The sequence below is a fragment of the Toxotes jaculatrix genome, chromosome 24 (genome assembly GCF_017976425.1).
Source record: "Toxotes jaculatrix isolate fToxJac2 chromosome 24, fToxJac2.pri, whole genome shotgun sequence".
Taxonomy (NCBI): Eukaryota; Metazoa; Chordata; class Actinopteri; family Toxotidae; genus Toxotes; species Toxotes jaculatrix.
In genome coordinates this window covers 7,314,850-7,330,707 of record NC_054417.1, presented here as the reverse complement: position 1 = coordinate 7,330,707, position 15,858 = coordinate 7,314,850, and the positions used below count along the sequence as shown (strand labels likewise).

Below are 15,858 nucleotides of genomic sequence, written 5' to 3'. Positions count from 1 at the left end.
GTAATTTCCCGCGCGCCATTCCGTCAGTGGTTTCGTGGCTCCTGTGGGAAAACAGGGTTCAGCTGTTTTCCCTCCACAAGTTACTCAGATATCTCCCCCCACCTCCACGCAAACAAGCTAACGGGATTTCAGTCTCACTGTCAAAGTCTTAATCTTTGTTTAAGCATTGCTGAGTGCTTATCTGAATGTGAATGAGCGAGCGACCAGACAAGCCTCTGTGCAAGCTGCCAACGTGTGTGTGTGGAGTGTGTTTACTCGTACCTGGCTCTTCAGTGGATTAACATCCTTACATGGCAGCCAATAATCGGTGGCGCTGTGCCCTGGTGGCAGATGGGACATCAGTGTGGTCACTTTAATTAGCGACTTACAAGCCAGTAAAAGAAAAAAAAAAAAAGGTAACTCGGTCACCAGGCTACTGACAAGTGTCTTCCCATGAACCTTTGCCCCACTTGCGTCTGCTGCTTGCTCTGCTGTTTTCAGTTATTGGCTTATGGATACGCCTCCCACACACAAGTACAAGCAAAGACAAGCGCATGCACCGCTTCACGTGCGCGCACGCTTGCTGTCAACCAACAGACGACAATTATTCGTGTCTCTGCATCTTTTCTCCTGCGAGACCTTCATCCATAGCTCCTGATTGATTTAGGCTCGTTATTTGTTGCGCGTTAGGGGAATAGAAACCTCAGTTCATCAATGTGTCTTTCAAGATAACGCCCGCAAATCATGTTGAGTGGACGCCCAATCTTTTAAATAGACTGGGATCTGTTTGACCCCAGGCAACAATTGATTTGCGTATTGCTAATTAATTGAGGTTGTGCTTTGAATCATGAAAATGGAAGTGAAATCAGGCTAGTAACGGGTGTATCAATTTGAATGATAAAAGCCAGACAAATGTTATAGCACAGTTATCAAACACTATGCAAATGAGTGTTTTAAATGGATTTTTCAAACTCTGCCAAAAATAGGGTCTAGTCAGATTTAACTAAATGCCTTTCTTCTTGAGCTTGCTGCTTTTATGATTTGTTGCACCAGGAGACAGAGGTGTTCTGTGATGATATGAGACAAAGGTAATGAGATGCTTGTTAGAGTTGCACTTTACAGTATCACACACAGAAACACACACATGAACAAACAGGCGTATCCACACCAAGCAGAAAAGATCAGACAGTCGCTCCTGGAGCCAGACGCACTCTGGGGAATCTCAGCTTCTTACAGCCTTTGTTTGTGCGTGTGTGTGTGTGTGTGTGTGTACGCCCTGTAACTCTCACACTTTTTGGCAAGGGTTGAATGTGAGGCAGGAGTCACCAAAACTGGAACAACTAGCTTTTCTTTTCTGCTTTCACCCACAAAAAAAAAAAAAAAAACCAAAAAGCTCAATTTGCCTGCATGTGTTTTCACGGCTGAGATCAGAAAGTCTGCATTCCTCAAGTGACTGACCACTTAGCTCCAGACATAGGTGTACACACACACATGCCTACATCCACTCCTCCACACACACACACACATGCACACACCCTCCCCCAGCCAGTTGGGCTCTTAGCTTGCTGTGGGTCACATGCCCAGCCCCTCCTCACTTGGGTCAACCCCCCAAGGCTTCACCACCACTAGCAAGGCCTGCCGTCATTAAACTCCTACGGATTAGTGGGAGACTGCAGCCCACAGCCCGGCAGCCTCCGTGGCCCACCCTGGACGTTCCACTACTCCATATGGGCAAGACATTTAAGAGCCAGGACAGGAGAGGACAGGAGAGGGGAGACTGGAAGGGAAAAAAGATGGGGACACCACGAGCCGCACTTAAAATCTTGTCTTCTTGTCCTTCAGCAAATGATTGTAGACAGTAGGCTAAATGAATTGTAGAGACAGAAATATAATCCATCAAGTGCATTTGGACACCAATCCCGCGAGGACATTCTGAGGCCTTGTCCAAAACGCCCTCCTCTTCCTGTGTTACCACACTCAGACAGGATGACCGGTGAGCAGGCAGGAACATGGGGGCCACTGGGGGCCCTACGTTAACGTCTGGCTTGAAGATGAGGGAGGCAGTTTCCAGGTAATGAGCAGAACCGCAATTTCATTCTGTGTGTGTGGAGCAGAACTCCAGACTGGACTGAACTTTCTCAGCCTTTTGTGACAGTTTGTTTGGTTTCACTCCGCTGCGTTTTGTTTTGCTTACCATGCTTATCCTCTTAAAGACTTTATTGTAGTCATTCCTCTACCTGTTGTGGAGATTAGACACTTCTCGAAAGGGAAAAGGAGAAGCCCTTTGTTGTTTGCTGCTCTGAAGTCTGCTCACACACACACCTAAAAACATAAACAGGTCAAGGTCCAACATCTTTGTGCTGTGCACTTATTCTCAGACTTATCTATCTTGCTGTTTTTCACTTTTATTCTTTATAAGGCATTTGAGGTAAACCAGTTTGCGAGAGGAAGCTTGGAAATAAATTTCTCTTGACCTCTTTTTGCATGGCCACTGGAACAGAATCATTGTCACCCCGGACACATGTGTGCTCATCGGCAAAACCGGGGCGTTTACAGCCAACCCAATCCATTTGACTTTGAATCATTGCCGTCTTGAAGGGCCCTCTTCATGGCAGGATATGGGAGACTTACGGCTAGACTAACAACAACAGCCGACGATGACTGGTGCCTGCAGATTTATGGCTCAGCAGCGTATTCTTTCTGCACATTACTCAGTGTGTGAGAACATGTGTGCGCACGTGCATATACAGTGTGTGTCTCAGGCAGATGATGTAAACAGGCAGGAATGGCAGCACTTTTCAAGTCTGGACGTGTTGTTTGGACGGTCACGCTCAGGTTGAGATCCCTCCACGGTCCGCAGAGTAAAGTTTCAGAACCACGCGTGTGTGTGTGTGTGTGTGTATGTATACTGTATGCATTCATGTGCTAGTCTCATTACCACTGCACTGCAGCTGGACCGGCAAAGGCTAATACACTCAGAGAGGGAGCTGAGTGATTGCACGCTGTTCGCAGATCAATGCCCTCTCTTCTAATCATCCAAGCATCCAGCCACACCTGGCCCAAGTGTTTTAATTTGGCGCATTTGAAATGGCCCCCCTGCACGCCTTGGCGGCTGCAGGATTTAGCCATATGAATCAGGCCCCTGTTCAAGACGACACATCTGGGGTCATTAACCGGATGAAGGGGGGGTCAGTCTTTTGAAGTTACTTCCTTACCCCTGCCCAATGGGGATGAGGGGCTGTTAAATAGATAATAGGTGTCTGGACTATTTTGGGAGCACCTCATATTTAGTGGATTTATTGGTCCATTTCAGCCCATCTCTTCAACTTTCAAATTAGAGCAGGGAATTATGTCTGATTGAACTTAATTTGGGTTATTCTGCTCTATCACTTGCACTAAATTGCCAGCCCATAAGAGAGCTTTGGTATCAATCACCCATTTTTTTTTTCTCCCACATACTTACTCACTAAGCACCATGCTGGGTTTGTGTGTCAAACTGCGACCTATTACTTGCTTGTAACTATGTCAGACAATCACAAACACTTGTGTACACACACGCACGGCTTCCGCCTTGGATTAAACATGGTGGTTATGATGTTTATAGGCGTGCTGAAAGAGGTCAGATTACAAGCTTTTGCGGAAGTAGGGCATCCGTCCTCACATCAGGATAGCTCGCCTGTTCTCTCCGTCTTGTGAAGCTGGTGCTCACAGATTGTAGCCCGAAGCCAAACAGCATGTAATTCAAACTGACCTCGTGGCTGCAGTGTAGATATGGTGTTCGGGCAGCTGCTCTGGTGAACGCATACACACAGAAAAGTAATTCTTTCACTGATAAATGTTAAATGCCTGCCACACACTTCTTCAAAGGGTTAATTCATCCACCTACTATATCTATGAGAATTCTGTTCCCACCCCAGTACAGTAGAGAAGCATGGAAAACTTTTTTTTTCATGCTTGCACAATTGAACAATTACACTTAAAACATTTACCAGCAACATTTCTTTTTCCCTGAGACAGTGTCCCGATTACTACTTTCTGTCAAAGAAATAGTTCCTAGGAAAACCAGTCACGCTTTGCTCTGCAGATAATCAAAAGTAAGTGCAGCGCCTTTTCTGGAAACAGATATTGCTGCCATTTTTCAAAGCTTTGCCCACAAACTAAATTCCTTTAGCCTTTGTTACACTGAAGAGAGCAAGGCATTCAATTCTTGCTTTAAAAATGACTTAATCAGTTGTGAATAGTTCCTAATGCATTTTCTGTCAACTGACTAAATGTGCAATTGACTAGTAGTTTCAGATCCACATACAACTTGACATTAGGTTTTATCAGTATCATCAACTGTTGCTCTCCATCTTGACCCACCTCCTACTCAATGTTCCCAGTTCCCAAACAGCAGTTGCAACTCCCGGTGTAAGTAATGGGCTCCATGCTGTCCTCATGACTAAGGTTTCCCACTGGGATGTCTTCCTCAGTCTGTATCTCTGTCTCTGTCTCACATGTGGAGCACACATGCCTGTGGAGACGGGTCCAGTGACATGCACTTGAGGATTCAATGGCTTCCTCATTGCTAACTGCTTCCTTTGGCCAGAGGTGAACATGTGGGACAGCCATCATGAATTTACACTCTAAATCCTTCCAAATGTAATGGGACGGCTGGAGGGATGAGAGGGGAAGAACCTAAATCTGGTTCCCTCCATATGTCCATTTTAATTTACGCTCTTCACAGACTAGTCCTCAATTGCACCCGGTCGGCACTATGCTTCTGGTAAAATCGTTTTGTGGTGATTCTGGAAAGGATCAGTGTTTAATGGAGATAAATTTTCAGTTTCAAATAATTTCTATTGTGTCAGTTAAATTCAATATTTAAGATCAAATAGGTCGATCGACCAGCGTTTAAATAAACCATTTAGTTGTAAGTGTATTTTAATAAAGCCCTCTGATGTTCAAGGGGTCTTTTTCACAGCAGTCGGTCAACAAATATTGGAATGAAATATGACTGTGAGAGTATACTAAACGCTTTGGCCTCTTGATCCCTTTTTCTCTGGCATGTGTGCCTTGTTGATAAGGTTAAAGGTCGCTGGCGGGAGTCAGCGGTCGTGAGGGTGAAGACCTTTGTAATGCTACCCCGCTGTAACCTGCATGACTGATGTGCATGACTTTTACAGCTCTGAACTCTCCTCAAGGCTCTAAACTGGACCAAACCTTTCACCAAAAGCATCTAGTTTAGTTCCAGGGAGTTTGTTTCTCTCCCTCATTTAGGTCACGTCGAAGAAAGGGTCTCCTTGCATGTTTTCTGCAAAAAAGCTCTAAGAGGATAAGAGTGGCTTAGCGTTGGTTTAAGCTAGGCAATCATCCGGTGGGCGTACATAAGTGATTTGCTGGAAAGGAGTCTGAGAAGAAGAATGGAATAATTTTGAGCCAAAACGGACAGTTTTGCTGGGACTCGGTGAGGTCAGATAAGGCGATTGTAGCCATCGATGCAGCAGTCACGCGAGGGCCCCGAGTGGCCTCGATTCAGCCACACAACCAGGTGATTGTTCTCCCTATCATTTCAGCAGCAATGGGATTTTCCAATTGTTCACCGGTCAAATCTGATTAAAGGGTCTCGGTCAACCTGAGCCTCTGACAGCACTGATAAAGTGAGAGTGTGAACAGAAAAGCAGACAGAAAAGCTGATGTGTCGCCACTGATCCCAGGTACTTTCCACCATTTTCGAGCTTCTTCCTTGTTAAGAGGTTTGTTTCTGTTCATCCAGTTCTTTGACTGTGACCTTTTTCATTCCTCTTGTTAAAACTCTGTCACGCTCCAGCATTTTCCTGTGGCTGAAGCTTAAACAAGTTATCATGGGTGTTATGATGTTATCCTTATCTTCAGTTTTGTTTCCAAGTTTCTCACATAAAGGAAAAACATGAAAGCCAAATAGCATGTACAAAAGGCCACATTTTATTTTTAATTCAGAATACAGACACTGTGTTGCTTATATGCGGCTGCCAAGGAATGCTGGCAGCCCAAATATTCAACCATGGCAGGGGGGAGGATCAGCAACTCCTGCTTAGTCCGAGCTGTGAAACATGCAAAGATGCGGGTGGTCATTGGCAGGAGAGCAGTGACTAAAATACACAAACGAGCATCTAAAGACTGTGTTAATGAAAAGTGGCAGATTTGGAGAGAAGATCGTTGAGAACAACAAGCTATAAATCTGAGATGGCATGCAGAGATCTCTGATCATGCAGCGAGGGTCCTGGCATGCAGCCCCCGCGTTTTCTTTTCTTGCATGGAAAGTGTTGATTTTAGTGACGCCAAAGCCTCTTAATCGCCAGCAAAGACACAACTGCATGCACACGCATGTAAACACACACTGGCTGACAAAACAGGGGGATCCCTGTCCTGCGTCGTGCTTCATCCCTACAAACCCATCCCTGATTCCCATCTGATCTGAGACTACCGGCCTGCTTGCCTCCCAGCAGGGGCCCATCTCCTTTGGAGAGGGCTTAACATGGGACATATGGGAAAGTCTTTGCCTGCCAGATCACTGTCTTTGCACAGGGCCAGTGTCGGATAATGACACACTGGAGACAAGGCAAGTAGAAAATGAGAACAGGAGATCTGCTGTCAGGCTGACTCGCTAACCCGGCCACGGGACTGACCATGCTGTCTGTCGATTGAGCGAAAAGCACTCAGGCTTATATGATGACTGCATGGCCTATTTTAGTCTGGAGACCCACATTTCAGCGGTAGTGTCTGGGTCACTTTATAGAGCTGTGAGAGCACAGGACTGGATGCATGTTCGGATATCTCTACACATGGAGCTCAGGGATGTCTGCACAGTTTTTCTGGCTTTTTTCAGAAAACATGGCGGTCTTAAAAATGGCGAAAAAATCAAGACGGGGTAAGTTTTGAGCTAACACTGTCAGCCTTTGAGAGAGGGTTGGAGTCCTTTGATCATTTTCAGGTCTGTGAAGGAATTTGTCATTGAAGGCTTGAGTTTGAAGGCTCCAGTTTCAATGAATAGAAATAGTTTTGAATAAAACGCTCCTTCGTTTGAAGTCTTGATGTCATTGTGACTTTTGACAGCTAAATGGTGAAGAAGAAGACGAAGAGAGAGGAAGTTTTTCATATGTTAACAGCGTGAGACGACACACAGCTTTTCACATCTAATTGCCCCGGTGTGTCCTGATGATGCACCACTTTGTTCACCTTTGTGGTTCGTTGTCACATCAAAGCTCTAGACAGCCCGCAATCATGTGTGTATTCTGAGTGTGTGTGTGTGTTTTGCAAGAAGGCGAGGTGTGTGATGGCCTGAAGATCGTCAGACCTCAGGCTGAAAATTGATTGGACCCTTAATTGTATTTCCTGGACTGCTGACGAGCGCTGCGTTTGAAATTCAGCCTGTGCGACGCGTGGGTCAGGAAAGTCAGAATTTGCTTTCATCTCCACATACGCCCCTTCAAAGCGCACACTCACACACAGTCTCACCTAGTCTCTCACACACACACACACATTTGTCCTTCATTCCCTCGCTCCTTACCTAAATGATTTTTTCAGTAGGTCGTTGGTGAGCACTTTGAGATTAATCACACTATCACACCGAGCAAGACTGTATTTTTTATGTAAAGTAATGCTCTGTCATCTGAGTTATATTCCATCCATCATACGAATTTAGCACGCTCTCTCTCACATGTAAATAGGTTTTAGGTGGCTGAGTTTACGGTAATGACAAATTACACTCTTTAATTTATGGGACGTTTTGCTGGACACTTGTCTTCTTCTGTTCTTAGCAGGATTTACTTTACTGCTTGAGTTCCTGAGGAAAATAAGATGACAATTAGCTGTTGGGGCAGAATCTTGTGTTCAAGACAGAAGAACTTCACTGCAGAGCTAAAAACATTATATGTGAAGTGGGTGAAGCAGTTTGCTGTTGATGTTGAACCTGTACTTGAGATGTTTTTTTTTTAGAAGAGCTTTAAGATTTACTGATGGCGATAAAGAAATCAAAGAGATTACAGAGTGGAAGATACAGTGAGTTTTCTTCTTATGTTTTGTCCAGATAGAATAAATCTTCCTTCCAAATGGACCCAGTCTCTCTGTCCACATTAAGTATAGTGGCCCCTCAGCACCACCACTGAACTTCAAAGACTTTTCATGCTCTGTCCTTGCCGTCACAAACTCAAAAGTCTGTCCGGCGAGATGCCACACATCTGCGCCTCCAGTGACAGGACACTTTGAAATGGAAGCGGAATGGAAAGCGAGGCAGCTCCAGAGCTCCCTGCGTCTGTTTAGAAACACAAAGGGTCTCTTTCAGGTGTGCAGGAATGCCACAGGCCCCTCAAAACAGGAGCACTACATCCAGACCCTTCCCTCCTCCCTCGCCTCCCTCCTCCTCCAGTCACAACACAAGGAAACAGGCAGGCTGAGGCATCAAAGTGTTTTTTAACCATCCTGCCACTTAGTAATGTGAAGGTCACTGAGGTCTTGCCAGTGTGCATGCTGGAAGTTTGTCTCGAAGTTCTGCAGGTATGGCCACACCAGCTACAAAAACAAACTCTGATATCATTCATTTAATTTCGTATTCATTGCTTCCCTGGCTTACTTGGCACATGTTTTCTTGCATGCGGCATTTGAATAATTTTGACTCCATCTGTTGGTTTGCCTAATGATATTTCCGCTATTTCTCATTTCAGGCTTAATTTTAAAACTCCCACCTTTATGTATTTGTCCTGCATCTATCTCATATTAGTTCTGTTGCTGAATTTTACTTGACAAAATTAACAAAACTGCAAACAGGAGAGCAATCTGTTACTTTTCTTAACTGTTCCTCTGAGGGAGAGGGCTACAAAGCAAAATGCATCTCTTTTTTGTGTGTTGTAGAAACTGAGCAAAGAGATACTGAACTTCCAGCTACCAAATGTCCTGCAACTTAAGAGCTTTAAAATCTTTATCATTGTGCGGTGGACAGAATGTTTTTGATCCATCCGGATTTGTTTTTAAAGATTGTGAAAATCCCTTCAATATTCCCAGCTATGTGTCTCCATTGTCATGAGGAGAGGCACAAACTGTGGCTGTAACTGTAGGTGGTCACCTTCCCAAATCCCCTCAGTCCAAGAACTACCCCTGCTTGCCATGCTGATCATGCCTGTGGGCTAGTCCTTGACCTGGTGTCAGCCTCTCTGGACTCCCAAGCTGTCTATGTCATGTCCTCTTTGCTCTATAGGATGTGCTGATTAAGGCCAGCATTTAAAGCAGCAACCGGAGCAATCTGCCACCAGCCCTGCCCGCCTGCCTCTTCCACTGTTCAGTCAGCAGCGAGTGGCCTGATTACAGTCGGCTTTGTGGCTCAGGCGGGGACAGATGGTGTGGCTAGCACCGTCCTGCCTGCCTGTGCTCATTCTCACTCACTGCCAGGGCCGATCACTGGAAAACTACCAGGAAATGATTATATAACAAAGCATGTATAAAACATATGCATACCACAGCTTGGTATGAATATACTACACAGTGTTTTCTATCAGCTGAAATTCCATCACTTGCACATCGGTACTATTACTAATACTGTATTATACTGTAAAGTTGTTCCAATCTCCTCCTCTTTTCGTGAACCATGACAGTTCCTAAAATAACCACAAAAACTGTTGTGACATGTCTGTAAATGTGCTCTCTCTCTCTCTCTTATATGATCCATGCACTTTTGAATTTGCTTGACAAGGAGCACAAGGCCTTCTGTCACACTGCACATGAGCACATGAGTCATGAGTTTGAGACCGGAGAGACAAAGAGGTGATGAGTCCCTGTGAATGCGAATGATATTCAACATACTGGGTGAATCCCACTCTTACACCCAAAATGAACATTTTCAGCCGTGATTGTCCATGTGAGACTTCCCCTTGTCTTGTTTTAACTTCACTGTGAATCCAAACACTAGAAGAAGAAGAAGAAGAAAAAGACAGCGTCATGAAATTCAGATGATTCCCACCACAATGTCAAAGCCCTTCTTTTGTCAAGATGCTGGTTTTTAACAATGGCTGGCTGTCACTCCTCATCCACCGCTGCTCCTGAATGTCAGTTGTATCGTATCATTTCCGTTTACATGATCCCAGCTGGGTCCAAGATCATCTCATGTAGCTCATCCGGAGCTGTGCTAGTCTTTTTTTTCTTTTTTTTTTACAGAATCCAAAAGTGAATACATGTAGGGTCAAAGTTCACCCTGTAGCTTGAGGGATAAAGATGGCCTGTGGCTCTTATTCAGATGGAAATAGGCAGAGGCATTTTCACATGCACTCTCTGGCACCTGTTTTGCATGCAGCTTGCAGTGTTAGCAGCACAAAATAGAAGCGCAGATTGTTTAGAGCAGACCAGGTCCTGAAGGTCAAGGTCACCCGCTTGGTGTTTGCTGCTGTGATTGCACTTAATTCAAGCCATCAGCAGTCACACAAATGCGTCTGTGCACAGACACACGCCTACAAAATCACACACAATAAGTTAGTGAGTACTATGTTTGCACATTTTGGACTCGATCTAGTCATTTGGACAAAATGTTCCCCACATATTGAACTGAGCAGAAGTTGGGATTCGGTCCAAAAAAACACACCACTCATCCATCTTGCATCTCTGGCTCTGATTCAGTCCCATTCTCTTTTCATTTCCACTATGAGCCCATTTGTGTGTGTGGGCATGTGTGTTTGTGTATGCATGCTTATGGAAAGTGTAAAAAATCACATTTGAAGGATGCAATGATCCATTTCAAACAACAAACATCTTATAAAATCATAGAACTGCTTGAAAACAGATCTCATTTTAGATGTTTACCTTTGAGTCTACTCATCACTTTGAAGCTGCTGATGGCTCTGGCACCACATCATTTCAGACGTTTCAACTATGACGTCCTCAGGCAGGTTCATAGCAGCTGTTTTGCAGACAAGATTTAAAAAAGGGAATGTTTGGATCTTGGCATCAGGTTTACTCCACCTTGGAGCAGTGTTCCCTGAAGGAGCACTGACCACCTAAACCTCTACAGTGTCTTTAAGTGTCTCATAAACACAGGTGGCTGACTAAACTGCCACTGATTTTCACTTATCTACTTTTATGAGTTACATATCTGAAGAGAACTGGTCTCAGAAACACCACAGCGATTAGTGTTTAACACCAAAATGTCTCATGCTCCCCTTTCTCCTTGTCTTCTGTGTGCAGGATGGAAGAGACAGTGCGGTCGCTGCTGCAGAATCAGGGCGTCCTGGAGCAGACTGCTGTGGACACAGTGGACATCATGAAGGCCTATAAGGTATTATGCCCTGAGTCTCTTAGTGTCCATCATGTGTTTTGTGGTAATGATAATGACACTAAAATTACAGTAAATATCTAAAGAGAGAGAGATACGTAATTCTTAGAGTTACTATAGCAACTAACAATTTCTCCATTTTCCTTATAATTACCACCAAATTGCATATGCCTTTCTTGGAAATATTTTAGCAACTTACAGCTAAATGTCAGCTAATTTTTAGATAATCATGAGGAGAGTTTTTAGGAAATGAGCTGGAAAACATGGGGCCCTGAAGTAAGCATTACCCATCCCAGGTTAATTACCTAAAGGAAGCATTCTGTATTTATTTTCTGATATACCACTAATCAGTTTCTTGGAAATAGCTGCTACACAACAGAAACAGCTGCTGGGACTGAGCAGAGAGGTAGAAAGACTAAGTAATACTGTATATTTCTGAAGCACGGGGTCACTTTTGAGGTCACACTTCACAATTTTGAGCTCCCAATGTTTACGCGGTGTTGCAGCACTGAAATGTTGTTGCCTCAGTCTGTCTATCATCAGTGCAGTGTTATTCTCTTCCCTGTCTGAGAGCCATTACTACAGGGGAAAAAAAAACTTCTGCTTCCAACTTTGTGTGATGCATTTATCCATAGCCTTCATGACAATGCAAGTATTTATTTAGCCTCTATGTGGCTTTATGTCACACACTGAGCATCTGATTACTACAGTGTTCTTAAAGCAGTGACCATATTATTGTCTTTAACATCCAGCAGCTCAAACAAGAGCAAAATGCCTCCGGGGAATAGAAGAAAAGGGCACTGCTAGTGCAGGAAGTATGCAATAAAAAGAGTGTCTCTATAAGTGACCACATGCGTTCATCACTGTGAGTAAAAGACAGAAATAGATGTAGGAAAAGTCTTTGAATGATGAGTGCAAATAAAAGTGGCCAGTCTAAAAAATGAGCACTATAAGATTAAATGTCAGTTGCTTTACTGCTTACACTTCCCAGGGAGCACGAGTGGAAGTGAAGCATGGATTAGCAGCCGTGATAATAGACTGATATCCTGCAAGCTGTGCTGAAGTGCAGAAGCTTTATTGTGAAAATATGACTAGACAGCCTTGTCTTATGAAATATATGTGAAATGAGTATAATGCTTTAATTTTTTTGTAATTTTTAGCAGCTTTTTTTTCTGATTTTTTACGTAGTTAAATCCTTATTTAATATTTCTCTTTGATAATCAATGAATTGTTTCATCTGTAAATTGTCAGGAAATAGTTTCCCATAGGGGATATGAAACACAGAAAAAAACATCCATATCCCACGTTTGAGAAGCTGGAATTAGAGAATGCTTGGTACTTTTGCTCAGTAGGACTGTGCAGCATTTATTTCCTGCATAAATGCATGAACCTTTCAAGTAAAATGTCAAATAATAAAAGTAAAGTCCACAAAATTATCACAGAGTGTCTGAGGAGAACATCATTATAATTTCTTTCTCATTTGTAGAACGTGATCGCTTAAGGCAGGTAAAATGGTTTAAATCTCTTCACACTGATGTACAGGATGTACTGTACTGTACTACATGCACGTATCCTGCTCCTGTGTTCAGCAGCGGACGGACACTGTTGAGGAGAATAAAGGCGGAGGGGTATTATGCTATTCCCAGTTGCTATATAACTGAACGCCATCCGTTCCTACGCAGTGATGTGCTCTTGTATTCTGTGTATTCAGCAGACAAACTCAATAACTTGAAAGGGCAGCATGAGGGACAAGGTTCCCTCCCCTCTCCCACTCCAGACTCTCTCTGTGGAGATTATTACCGAGCCCTTTAACGCTGTCTGATGAGCAGCCTCTCAAAGCAAACCGCAGTCTTCACAGGCTAGCCCCGGCAAACAAAAGCAAACTTAAAACCGTGACTATAAAGCATTGCCTCAAACACAATTGTCTGATGGAATCGAACAAGATTGAAAACCTAATATGTGTTTAGAGGAGATTGGATCGAGCTGAAAACAAAGTGCTCTGAAGGACATAATTTCCAGTCCCTAACAGGAGACAGAAGTTGCGTGTTCTCTGCTGCATTTGGATGTAGAAAAGCAGGTATGCAGCCATCCATCAGTGCTTCTCACCTCCGCGTCCTGCACATTAACCATAGATATCTTCAGGTTTGACTACTATCTGCCAAAGCTCAGGAAGAAATGAAAAGTGTGAAACGTGCACAGTGATGCATCACAACCGAATACCTCTATGTGATTTTAAGAAAAGCAACAGTTGCTCCCACTCTGTAGGTGCAACAATGGGGGTTCAGTAATTCCTATATTGTTAGAGGGAGGTTGTAAGTGAATAACACAATCCAGCTGAAAGACATGACAGGTTTTAATATTTCTGTAATTGAAATTTAATAGACATTTAAGAGGATGAGAAATTGCTGTAGTCAGGATAAATCTTATATTTTCGTTGTTTTAATTAAAGCTTGCAGTTAATCTGTTTGGGGCTGGGACTAATGGCTTTCTTCATCATTGATTTATCTTTCAATTATTTTTTCTGATTAATTGTTTAGTCCATTGGCTCCCAACCTGAAGGTAGGGACCCCCCCGAAGAGATTGCAAGATAAATCTGGGAGGTCACAGGATGATCAATAGGCCAGAAAATAAGAAAAATATTGTTCTTCTCATGATTAGATCCCTTTCAGACTTTTCTCTAATTTTTGATGTTTCCTGTTCATTTCTGGAACAGAAATAACTTGAACATGCTATTGCCATGACCTTTTTCCTTTACATATTTGTCGAGTGAATAGATGTTCAGTGAATATATACATGCTTTGAAGCTTTATGTTGTTGAAAAAAAGATGAATACCCTCTTGAGTGTGACAGCTCACTGTATTTTCTTTCTCCAGTTCAGTGCTAGCCAGATTGTGCCTAATTAGTATCTAGTTGTTACCAGTAGTTAATTATCGCAGATGCCAGAAAGCCAAAAAAAAAAAAGAAATTAATAAATAAAAGAGGAGAAAAGAAACAGAGAAATAGATAGCTGGCAAAGAGACAGAGAGAGATAGTCAAAGGCAGAGAGAGAGAGGCAGAAACACAGTGAGGATAAAGAGGGAGAACGTAGGAACCCCGTAATACAAACAGGATGAGAGCCCTCAAGGTCACTGCCACTCTTTGGAAAACAAGTGAAACATGATTAGGGATTAGGGGATGTTTTGGAGCTCTGTTGTCGAAGCAGTCTCCCTGTTGTCCCATCTGCCAATCTGATCCTCTCCCCGTCCTCTTTCCACGTCTTTCGCTTTCTCCTTCCCTCCTTGCCCGTTTCTCCTTTTTTGCCCTGAAACATTTGTCATACCTCTCTTTTGAACGTTTTCCTTCCATCTGTTCAGGTTTTTATTTGCCAAATTTCCTCTTCCTTTTCTTCTCCTTGTTTTCTCTTTTTTTCTTCTTTCCCTCTAACCTCGTCTCGTTGTCTGTGCGTCAGGATAAACTCTCCGAGGAAGTGCAGAAACGGCACGATGGCCCCGAAGAGAACGGCTCCCTGCCGACGACTCAAGCGGAGCCGGACCCCGGGCTTCTGCCAGACGCCGATCCTGATGCCAGCCAAGCAGAAGACGACAAAGACAAAACCAAGCTGCTTCTGGAGCGCCTCAAGGCTCTGGAGGTAACTACTTCACCACCACGCTTTTCTTTTTTCTTTCTATCTTTACTGCCTTGACTTTCCCTTTGTTTCCTTTCTCTCTACCTACCTTCTTTCTTCAATCCATCATTCTTCATTCCATTCATTCTTCTTTGCATCCGCACTTTCCGGCCACCCCTGGCTATCCTTTGTGGCCAGCCTGTCTGCCAGTTGTCAGAGTCCTTGCGCAGTTGTGTCTGAAAGCATGACAGCTCATCAAATTCTCCGGTCTCCTTCGTTTGGAGAGCAAAGTCATCCTATGAGAGCCGCCGCGGGGGCCTCAGGCTGTACTCCAGCTTTGGTGTGTTTTCCTCTGAGCTCGAGCATTTGAGCAGCACTCTGCTATGAGCCCCAAGCTGCAGCCGAGGCTGGAGCTCAGCAACAGTCAAACCATACTGATTTCTTTCTTTCACCGAAACCACTGGACACACACCCTCTTAGATTTCTTCAGCAATTAAAGGACTCAGACTTAATTAAATTAGGCCTCCAGTCTTACCCACTCATTCCTAAGCGGCTCCACCTGTTAATGTTGATGTGGTGGAAAGCGTGGGACGTGCAGTTTTAACCTTATTTCACATCAATGTGACTAAATCATCTAACAAGGAGCTAAAGTACCTGAAACAAGAGAGTGTTTTAGAAATAAGGCTGTATTAATTCAGACTGATTAAGGCTTTCAGTTCACACATAAAGACAGAAGAACGTAAAAAGAGCAAGATTCCTGTAGAGGATGTGTTCTGTCTTCTTTGCCAACATTACACTAAATCCTCCCTGGAAGAAAATACACCCTAATTAGAGCAAATTGGCACATAATTGCCTGTTGCTCCTCAGCTGTAAGTTATCTTCACAGGCTGGCAGGAAGTATGGTCAACCTGTCCCGGTAATCCATCTGACGAAGCACATTACCAAAACATTCCATTTTAAATGGCTTTATCAAAAGTTATCTGCCATTTTATTCCATTCTGCC

At 43.7% G+C, this 15,858-nt stretch overlaps 1 protein-coding gene across 3 annotated transcripts in view; it reads left to right on the top strand.

The window, feature by feature from the left end:
* The window catches only part of LOC121178113 (nck-associated protein 5-like), a 100,925-nt gene that overhangs the window by 52,739 nt on the left and 32,328 nt on the right, over positions 1 to 15,858 (top strand). For all 3 annotated transcript variants that reach the window (XM_041032633.1, XM_041032634.1, XM_041032635.1), the window contains 2 exons: positions 11,164 to 11,254; positions 14,700 to 14,879. In XM_041032633.1, the coding sequence (XP_040888567.1) occupies positions 11,164 to 11,254; positions 14,700 to 14,879 (271 nt within the window). The remainder of the gene's footprint in view (positions 1 to 11,163; positions 11,255 to 14,699; positions 14,880 to 15,858) is intronic.